Source organism: Mandrillus leucophaeus, unplaced genomic scaffold (assembly GCF_000951045.1).
Source record: "Mandrillus leucophaeus isolate KB7577 unplaced genomic scaffold, Mleu.le_1.0 Scaffold60, whole genome shotgun sequence".
Lineage (NCBI taxonomy): Eukaryota > Metazoa > Chordata > Mammalia > Primates > Cercopithecidae > Mandrillus > Mandrillus leucophaeus.
This window is the reverse complement of record NW_012106475.1, coordinates 6,313,230-6,324,373: the sequence shown is the minus strand read 5'-3', so window position 1 is coordinate 6,324,373 and position 11,144 is coordinate 6,313,230. Positions and strand designations below refer to the sequence as shown.

General features: G+C 36.2%; 1 protein-coding gene across 1 annotated transcript in view; it reads right to left on the bottom strand.

Moving 5' to 3' along the window:
- Positions 1–1,634: 1,634 nt before the first annotated feature.
- MAP4K5 (mitogen-activated protein kinase kinase kinase kinase 5) overlaps positions 1,635–11,144 on the bottom strand; it is a 106,651-nt gene continuing 97,141 nt past the window's right edge. The window contains exons 30-32 of the mRNA XM_011999750.1: positions 9,078–9,148; positions 6,230–6,285; positions 1,635–3,220 (exon numbers count right to left, since the gene is read on the bottom strand). Coding sequence (XP_011855140.1) covers positions 3,133–3,220; positions 6,230–6,285; positions 9,078–9,148 — 215 coding nt within the window. The 3' untranslated portion in view covers positions 1,635–3,132. The remainder of the gene's footprint in view (positions 3,221–6,229; positions 6,286–9,077; positions 9,149–11,144) is intronic.

Genomic DNA, 11,144 nt, shown 5'->3' with positions numbered 1-11,144 from the left:
ACATCGGATATTTTATTAATCTTTCTAAAAACGTGTCACCAGGATCTTCTGATGTGCTTCAATGTACTCTCTGAGCCTGGTGTAGTGGTCATCTTTGGATATTCCATCCTCGGATATTCCATCCTCATCATCTGGGGATTTCTTTCATTTCTCTCCTGTTCTAAATCCCATTTCCTGCATCCTGTGTCATTTTGTTTGGTTTATGCCTTTTTATGAAGCACATCCTTTAGTAACTTCCTGAGAAAAGATATATAGAAGGAACTTTTTTAATACTCTTCATTTGACCTTTATGTTACATTTAGTCAGATACAGAATGTTAGGTTGGACATTTCTTTCAGAAGTTTGAAGGCACTGCTTCTGTTGAAATTTAAAGCTATTCGGGGCTGGAAGCAGTGGCTCACACGTGCAATCCCAGCACTTTGGGAGACTGAGGTGGGCGGACTGCTTCAGCTCAGGAGTTTGAGACCAGCCTGGGCAACATGGTGAAACTCTGTCTCTATAACAAATACAAAAAAATTTAGCTGGGCATGGTGGTGGGCGCGTGTAGTCCCAGCTACTCGGGAGGTTGAGGCAGGAGGATGGCTTGAGCCTGGGAGGTGGAGGTTGCAGTGAGTCGAGACTGTGCCACTGCACTCCAGCTTGGGTGACAGAGCAAGACCCTGCCTCAAAAAATAAAAATAAAGGTCTCCTGAGTCTTATTCCTTGGTATCTGACCTGACCTTTTCCTCTGGAAATGCAGATCTTCTTTTTGACTCCAGTGTCCTTGAAAGTTCATAATGATGTGCTTTGGTAAAGGTCTTTTTCATCCACTGTGTTCTTTCAATCTAGAATCTGATATTCTTTAATACTGAAAAAATTATCGAAACACTCCAATGATGTCTTTTTGAAACTCTGGAAGATTACATATTAGGCCTCCTGGGCTGTCAATTTTCTTAACTTTTTTCTTTGACATTTCCAAAATTTTTTTTGAGAAATTTTAACTTTATATTCTAAGTCTTCTAATTGAATTATTCAGCTATGCTATCATATTATTTTCTAAGAGCTCTTTTTGTTTTTTTGAAACCCAACTTTTTAAAAGTCCCCTGCCCTTGACTCATGGTTGCAACATCCTTCTGAAAATACTTTTTCTTTTGATGTTCTCCTTACCCTTCATAGTCTGTTTCCTCTAAGTGTTTTCCCTAGACTGTTTTTTCTCTTTCATTTATTTGTAATCCTTGGTTGTTTGCTCATTTTTAAGAGCACAGGACTAAAAGACTAACTGCAAGGTCTAGACACAATGCGTGGGCTAGTGGGCATGCCAACTATGATTTTCACTGCAGTGTTATGTAGCTGGGCAGTTTAGCTGGGACATGGCTGACATCAAGATCTTAATTAGGCCTTTTCACTTGCATTGGTCAGATTTCACAGAGAAGACTCTTCAGTATTCCGTCGTGGAATGGTAAAGATCTGGCTGCCAGGATTCAGTAAGAAAAGGAGGATGCTGGCCTTCTTATCTATCATGTAAATGTCCTCTGTTTTGAGGATGGTCCCTCTGTCATCTACCGTATCCAGTATTCTTAACATATCCAAAATAAACAGCCACACACTTAGTGAAATCATATGTGCATTTTTAAAGAATAAATACCTTTATATTTCATTTGTATAACATTTTATTGTTTGCATATTGCATAGTGAAAAGAACAGAGTCAGAAGACTCATGGTCAGGCTCAACTGCTAACTTGCTGTGTAAATTGGGTAGATCTCTTAACCTTGCTAAACTCTTATTTCCTCATCTGAAAAATGGAGATAATACTTATTTTACAGAATTGCTAAATACTGAATGAGATACTTATACTGTTTTCCTCTTAGGTAATTAGTCAAAATAACTCTATAGTTTGCTACTGCTAACCCCTTGTTCATCATCTCAATGCTGTTCTCAATAAATGCATTAAGACAACAGGTACCAATGTAACACTTTAATTTTGAATATTAACAATAGCAAAAGAAAAACAAACTCAAAAATGACCCTACCCTTTATTATTTTTAGAATACTGGCTTTTAAATACTTAATGATACTATCCCATCAGAAATTCAATTCATTTAAAGATCTTTTTTCTTCTTAAACCTACTCAAAATGAATACCTACGTATGTGAAAAACCCAAGATTACATGTGTAATTACTTTACAGTTTCCTCTCTGGCATAGTATAAGTAAAATACATATCATGGGCAGTTAAATACTTCCCCCCTCTACATTAGGGATGATAATATATATGAAGATTAATTCCTTATGCATTATCCCTAATGTAAAGAAAAATCACAGGTATTTTATACTGCTTGTCAAGAATACATACACATGGTAGACACGCCTAGACATACACACCCCTTCTAAGAATATTTCAACTATCATCAATATCTTCTGTATGATCCCTTACAACTATCTGTAGTTGAAAACATAAAACTCCCTTTTAAGGTAATTCTGTATGAAACTGTATTATAAAATACTTTTGTTAAGCAAAATTGCATGTGTGTGTTGAACCCCAAACACTCAAAGTACTTTACTACTCTTAAAAGATAAACAAAATTCTTATACATTATAAAAAAATTTAAGCTGCTCTGCAACCCTCCTTTGCCAAAAGTTAGATACATTACACCACTCCAGCAAGAGATTAATAAATAAGGATTAAATATTCTATTTTACAAAAACATACAGAATGGCCAATATAAAAGTGAAAACCTTGCTTGAGAATTTATCAAATTATGTTCATTAAGAAGGAATAAGACATGGTATAAAATGATCACTAAATTTATCTCTCTTAAGATAATCATGAGTTATCTAAAAATACCATGACACCCTTGTTACAAACATTATTGTTTTTTTTTTTAAAAAAGACTGTGTTTCCTGGAACTAGAGGACTATTTGTCTCTTAGCTTTTATTAAGCAAACTTGATATAACCACCACACAGTGGCAAGAGATAGACTAGCTGTTTCCAGCTGCAGAAAATATTGAATTCTACCCTAAAGTACAGATCATTTGCAATATAACCCATAACAGTTAAAGCAAATCATAGTGCAGTTTGTATTGAGTTTCCTTATTTTTCCTTTCAGTGGAGTATATTCATTTTCCTGTCATTTGAGATCAGTTTCTGTTGCTTAGTAACTATTTTCATGTCCAGCCAAGATGTAGAGATTGCTGTGTGCAGTAGGATTTTCTGTTGGCCTGCTTTCCAAAACGACAACCCTGTAATTAAACCAAAACAAAGGGCTTAAGAGTAACTACAGATTTCATACATCAAATACTAACATCAAACTAGGAAAGAATATCATTGTTCACATGTCAGTAAGATTACATAAGGATCACAGATGCACAATCAAATTCGGCTTTACATTTTACAGCTTTAAAACACAATAAGAATTGATTAATATAAAATATTGAAGACATTTTGGGGTAGTCTCATTATCTTATTCCAACTAAAATATCTGGGCTGGGTGTGGTGGCTCACACTTGTAATCCCAGGACTTTGGGAGGCTGAGGCAGGGGGATCGCTTGAGCCCAGGAGTTTGAGACCAGCCTGAGCAAGATGGCAAGACCCCATCTCTACAAAAAAATAAAATAATTAGCTGAGTGTGGAAGCCTGCGCCTGTAGTCCCAGCTACTCAGGACACTGAGGCAGGAGGATCCCTGGAGCTGAGGAGTTTGAGGATGCAGTAAACTGTGATTGTGCCACTGCGCCTCAGCCTGGGTGGAGAGAGTGAGACCCCTTCTCAAACAAAAAACAACAAACAAAATCTGCTTACTCATTTATGCCAACAAAAGGTATAATATAATAATTTAGGAATTTACACTAACAGGAAGAGGATGGAAGAAGAGCCAAGAGAATAAAATAGGACTCTTAAGAGACACTCGTCCAAACTGTTCTTCAAGGTATTTGAAATAGCTTTTTAAAAAAAGTATGAAATGGGGCCCCTCTCACTAGTTGCGGAACAAAAGTGGAGAAAGAGTCCAATCAAAGGACTGATAGGAAAAAAAAAAAATCAAGTGCTATTCCAAACATTTTAATTGTGGGGAAGAGAGTTTGAGAACAAAATAAAAAATAATATACCCACACAGAGAAAAAAGTTTCTAGAGGAGGAATGGGAGAAAAAATTTGCACATAACACTTATTTTTCTAGTGTATGAATTTTCTATAATTAGCATGTTATTACTTTAATAATGAAAACATTTTTAAAAAGTCATAGATACTTTATATTAGGCATTACAGAAAAGTAGAAAGGGAAAATATAATTACCTATAATCCAACTGCCCAGAGTTAACCGCTATTAAAATTTTGACATGCTTAGTTTTTTTTCCTAGACACAAATATCTATACTTAAGCAACAAAATAATTTTTATTTTTATTATTTTTATTTTTAGATGGAGTTTCACTCTTGTTGCCCAGGCTGGAGTGCAACGGCGTGATCTCAGCTCACTGCAACCTCTACATCCTGGGTTCAAGCGATCCTCCTGCCTCAGCCTCCTGAGTAGCTGGAATTACAGGCATGCACCACCAACCCCGGCTAATTTTTTTGTATTTTTAGCAGCGATGGCTTTCTCCATGTTGCTCAGGCTGGTCTCGAACTCCTGACCTCAGGTGATCTACCTGCCTCAGCCTCCCAAAGTGCTGGGATTACAGGCATGAGCCACTGTGCACAGCAACAAAATAAATTTTTAACCACTTTTAAAGAAAAAACAAAACAAAAACTCTGTTTAGATATATATCTTAAAATCAAGGAGATGCCCATGTAAGAAGACAAGCAGAGCAAGGCAATAGTCTGAAGGAAAGTTTTTTGGAGCAAATAGTGATAGAGTGGACAGAGAATATGAACGGGGAAGGGAAAAGTGATAGAGAAAGCTCTGGGTGGAGAAGGTAGAAGGAAACAAGGAACTGAGAGAAACGGCCTCTGATGCCAACCCTCTACCAAGCTGAATTCTCTCACGCTTGGTCTCATTAAAGGATTATCTACACCAGGATCAATGGATGATCCACAATTTTTTTTTTTTTTTTGAGACAGTCTTGCTCTGCCGCCCAGGCTGAAGTGCAGTGGTGTGATCTTGGCTCACTGCAACTTCCGCCTCCTGGGTTCAAGCAATTCTGCTTCAACCTTCCGAGTAGCTGGGATTACAGGTACACGCCACCACACCTGGCTACTTTTTGCATTTTTAGTAGAGACAGGTGATCCACCTGCTTTGGCCTCCCAAAGTGGTGGAATTACAGGCGTGAGCCACTGCGCTCAGCCCACAATTCTTTTCTCAGCCCTTCCTGGAAAAGCAAAGAGCCTCTCATTCTAGTTCTAGAGTCATTTACCAGATGATTCTCAATTCTCTTTTTGTTGGCTGGACTACTCACTAAGTTGCCATGCTTTGTGGGCTTACCTTTTCTATTCACTGAGGGTAGTCATCATTTTTTGAAAAATTTCTGTTCTCCTATAAAACTCTCTTCACAATTTTTTTGGAGTTATGACTCCATTTCCCTCTCCTTCCTCAAGTATCTAAAACTGAAGCAATGTGAACCTGAAGACCAGAGGTTCCCAATCCTTGTCTCAGGACTAATGCATACCACTATAGCCAATTTTGCTTTAGTAACAACTTTTGGTGGGAAAAGACGAAGGAATGGGTATTTTATTAGTTATAGAAGTAGGCAGCTGGGCGACGGAGTGAAACCGTCTTAAAAAAAAAAAAAAGAAAAAAAAGAAGTAGGCAGTAGATTTTGGATATCAAAAGCTACAGCTCCTACCTTTTTTTCATAAGATGACAGTTTTGCAACTTGTCTTTTATTTGGGGTATAAAGAGACCACATAATTCTTTTTAACTTAGATTAATTTTAGAAACTGAATCAGGCATTTTCCAATATAAAAGCAAGTATCATCAGGAGGTACATATTCCTAATAGTTGACGGAAGGTAGCACACCAGGAAGAAATGAAAACATACGGGCCCAGAATAGCTCTCATGGTACTAGGGACATCAACATTTATACCAACACATTTTGTCTCAGCTGAATATAACTGTCTCTAGAATGACAATCCTCATGCTGACAAAAGATTGCTGGTCATTAAAATATTACTAATTCTCTCAGTAAAGACACAGAGAAATTTATCTAAGTCAATGAGCTTCTAAGAGTTTTGTTTGAAACAATTACAGACTGACAGTATAATTAAGAGTATGATCTTTGAACCTCTTTGGTAATTAAATTAATACAACCAAACTATTACCTGTCTGATCCTAATAAGCGGAAAACTCTTGTTTCATCTGAAATCTCCTGGGTAACCTAGGAAAGAAAAATACCTATCAGTAACATCTTACTCTTCAAATTGCCTTAATAATAATTTAAAATTAATTTAGACAGAACAATTATTAACACAATAAATACTTTTTGGTAGACTTAAATCCTCAAATAAAAGAAATTTCAGTAAGTTTTTTTGACTGCATATTATCAGAAATGAACCCACATTTATGGAACATCTAGTATGGGTCAGGCACTCTACTTAGAAGAACTCTGTGATATGCATTATACATATCATTGAAGAAGAAACTAAGACTCCAAGAGGTTAAATAAGTTGTTCAAGGTCATATAATGGGTAGACTCAAGACTTGAATACAGGTATTGTTGGACTGCAGAGCTCCTTTGGGGGCCAAGGCTTGAGGTCAGGATTTGAGACCAGTCTGGGCAACACAGTGAGACCCTGTCTCTACAAAAATATTTAAAAATTTTAGCTGGGCATAGTGGTGCATGCCTGTAGTCCTAGCTGCTCAGGAGGCTGAAGTAGGAGGATCGCTTGAGCTCAGGAGTTCAAGGATACAGTGAACTATGATTGCATCATGGCATTCCAGCTTGGGCAACAGAGCAAGACCCTCTATAGTCTGTTTTCTGCAAAGCTGCAGAGCGTGCTCAGCCATGTGCAGGTGCTATCCCAAAGTGCCCGCAGTTTGCATACCAGGGGGCAGGCCTTAACCAACATGGAGTAGCAGTTGCTGCATAAATGCTCCAGCCTCCTCACCTACAAATGAGTCAATTCTGAGGTGTATTTTGCCCCATTCTTCAGTGGTCCCTACTGGATTAAGTCCCAGTTGCTCTTTGTGGGAACTAGCTTATTAATGTGTTCTTTACTGGCTTTTTGCCCCTTTTTATTCTCTATTCCTCATTCCATCACTTGTTTTCTGGAATCTATTCCCAAATAAACTATCTGCATTTGAGTCCTTGTCTTAGGGTCTACTTTTAGAGGAACCCAGACTAAGACAGTGTAGATATAAAATAAGTAAAAAAAAAAAAAAAAAAAAAAAACAAAAAAAAACCAAAAAAAAACACAAGAAAAAAAAAATAAAATAAGTAAAAAAAAAAAAAAAAAAAAAGTCTGATATCAAGGAATCTGCAGTCTACCTGGGAAAAGAGAATTAATAAGCTTGAATCAGAAAGTAAATTAGGTGTTATACTAGTTGGAGCTGATTTTTCAGAGTATTAAGTTCAGAGATGTTCTAATCATTGTGGACCGGAACAACTGAGGATGACTTTATGAAAGAGGTCAAGACTTCAGCTAGACCCAAGTTGAAGGATGAGAACATAAGCTGAAAAAAGGGTAAACAAGATGAGTTAAAAATAGGCCAGGTGTGGGGCTCGTGCCTGTAATCCCGGCACGTTGGGAGGCCAAGTCAGGTGGATCACCTGAGGTCAGGAGTTTGTGACCAGCCTGGCCAACATGGTGAAACCCCGTCTCTACTAAAAATACAAAAATTAGCTAGGTGTGGTGGTACATGCCTGTAATCCCAGTTACTCAAGAGGCTGAGGCAGGAGAATTGCTTGAACCCAGGAGGCGGAGGTTGCAGTGAGCTAAGATCGTGCCACTACACTCCAGCCTGGGCGACAGAGTTAGACTCCATCTCCAAAAAAAAAAAAAAAAAAGATAAGTTAAAAATAGATATTTAGGAAATGGAATCAATATTTGATATAGTAAGAAACAAGGACCTTCTGTAGATTTCTAACCACAGGAGTGACAAAATGAAAATAGCATTTAAGAATAATTAACTGTATGATAATAAGTAGGACTGTAGGTTTCATCAAGTGCAGAGACTTGGTGACATTTAGTGACATGTATCAGTAACAAGATAAACCTATATATTCAAAGACAGCTGATTTATATCATTTCTTCCTGGAAGCATTCTAATTTTGCATTCATATAAGAGGTAGGAATATTCATTTATATATAAGTAAGAGTGTGGATAAAACTAAAGGTAAAAGCAAACAGAAGTTTTTGAGCTTTAAGTAAGTTCACAAATTTGTTAGGCCATGGTTAGAAGAACACACAAGTACTCACATAAATGGGAAATGTCTCTGTTAGTATTATCTTAGCTAGTAGGACTCATCCCTCAAGTTGGAGGCCCAAATCCCATCTCCCGCATGAAATGTATCCTAATTATCTCAGGTAGAAGTGATTAAAAGAGACCCGTCAAATCCAGACTCTTCCACTTCACTAGTTATGTAACTCTGGGCAAGTTACTTAACCACTCTGTACCTGTAAAAATGGCAATATGAATAGTATCTACCTGTACTGGGTTATTCTGAGCCTGAAATAAGCAAATATTTGTAAAGTACCTGGAACACAGTAGGTTTTATTTGATATTTACAATAAGTGTCTTGAACATAGCTGGTACTCAATAGTTACTAAATGAGTCAATTTTCTTAGATTTCCCTTAGTCCTATGCTTCAGTAAGTAGATTTTAAAATATATTTAAAAAGAAGCTACATATTTATACATTATGGAAAACACATATTAAATTTACAAAAGTTTTACAAACTTAGCAATCACATTTACAAATTACAAATTAGATAAATGAAATTGTGTGAACTTATATTTTGCAATTCCTGGTGGCCACTGAGAATTCTGAATTATGATACAAAAATGAACACATTTGAAGGGAAAATACTGGCTCTTTTGTTCTACCAGTTCATAGCATTAAAAGCACTAAACACAGTAATGTAGGTTGAGAGAGGAAATGCATAAAATGAGTGCTTCAACATTTAAAATTGTTAGTGGGAGTCAGTGGAGGTAATCTGAGAAGGCTTACCTCATCTGACTTGAAGCTTTTACCCTGCATCCCATGTTTCCAGAAAGCCAACACACTGTCCTGAAGGCATACTAAAAATGATAAGGGAGAAATGAAACTAATATAAAGCATAGAGCATTTCACTATAAATTTTCTCTATTTTTAATAAATGATAATATAAGCCTATTTGAGTGTCTAGTGCAAAATTCCACTGTCTGGACCATTATTTCTCAACATTTTTGTGGCTAAGACATGCCTAAGCTCAAGTAATTTACTGAGGTAGGGTTATGCAAGTCTTTGAAGATACATACAAAAGCCATTCATGTAAACATGAACTAACTTCAGATAAGGCGGATGTTGGCATATTTGTTTCTTTCATACAGTGTATCTTTTGTCTTAAATGAATGAAATCATAAAAACATACATAATTGAGTTTTTGCATTAAAACCATTGTTGTTTAAATACTATTACATATTCAGAAGTAGCTTTAAACAAGCATTTTAAATTTATGTTCACATTTTCCCTGTAACAAAAGAAATTTTAAAAAATAAACCTGGTCGGGCACGGTGGCTCATCCCTGTAATCTCAGCACTTTGGGAGGCTGAGGTGGGTGGATCACCTGAGGTCAGGATATCGTGACCAGCCTGACCAATATGGTGAAACCCTGTCTCTACTAAAAATACAAAAATTAGCCGTGCATGGTGGCCTGCGTCTGTAGTCCCAGCTACTCAGGAGGCTGAAACAGGAGAACTGCTTGAACCCCAGAGGTGGAGGCTGCAGTAAGCCTAGATCATGCCACTTCACTCCAGCCTGGGTGAAAGAGCGAGACTCCGTCTCAAACAAAATAAATAAATAAAAAATAAAATAAACCTGCCCCACAATCCAACATTTTACCACACATTGAATATTTAGGATCTGTGAGTCAATTCTTACATAATATTCTTAGTATTTAACCATTATAAGTATTACAGATTTAGAAAAGCATGATTAAAGGTGATTGAAGAAAGTAATTGAAAATTAATTATTTTTTAGACTATTGACTTTTTGTAAAAAGTTAATGTATGAATGTTCTGGGAACATAATTAATCTCAATAAAAATGAAAGTATTTGACAATGACAAATCACATGTGTTTCACTAACTGCGACAAATAAAAAACCCAGTTACTGATTTTATTTTTAAGAGGTGTTGTAAAGGCATTTTTTTTTCCCCAGGAAGATGCTTGTAATTATTCCAAGGTTTACTGGCAAGAAAAGATGGTAGCCTAGGAGGAACAAACTTTTGTGTAACAATTAAAATTACAAAGATAATTTGGCACATCTGAAAAAGTTGAGGTATCAGTGTGTTTCAAAGTGAAGAGGAATTAAGGATTCCTATGTCAGAATCTCTCTCAAAAATCTCTCTCAAAAAAATTTATACTACAAAAATGTAATACAAGGAGTAAAAGAACAAACTAGTTTCCAAAATTCCTTTTGTCTGGACATTTACAGAAAGTTTAGGTTTCTTGCTTTAATGAATTAAATTTCCCAATCATAAGTAAACTATTTTTCATGTAAACTCTCACACAGAGGCACAAACTGACTTTGCGATAAGGTAAAACTCCAAATGAGAAATACATATTAAAATGCTTTTTAAAAATAAAAAACTTTCTAAGTAATGAAAATCGTTTTTAAAAGTATGTAATTATAAAGTACATGTTATTGTTTATGGCCCAAATAAAAATTGCCAACTTCATTTTAGTGCCTTTGATATATGGCAGACTCATGTCATGAAATGTTTAAAAATGTTTCCACTCATGATTTTTTTCACAAGTTCTGTCACTCCTGGGGAAAATACTGACATATGATCAATGAGCATGCAAACAATAATAAACAGTAATAACTTTCATCATAAAACCAATGAGTATTAGAGAGTAAAACATTCATTGACAAGGAAGCAAATTAAATGGCATAAAAGTTTACAAGTCCTGTGAGAACTAGCTATTTAATAGATCCAAAAGCAGTAATATCAACACCCACCACCCAGAATCTTACATGGCAAAGAATTATGGCACTGTTATCATATCACACAAATACCTTCCTGATTGGGAA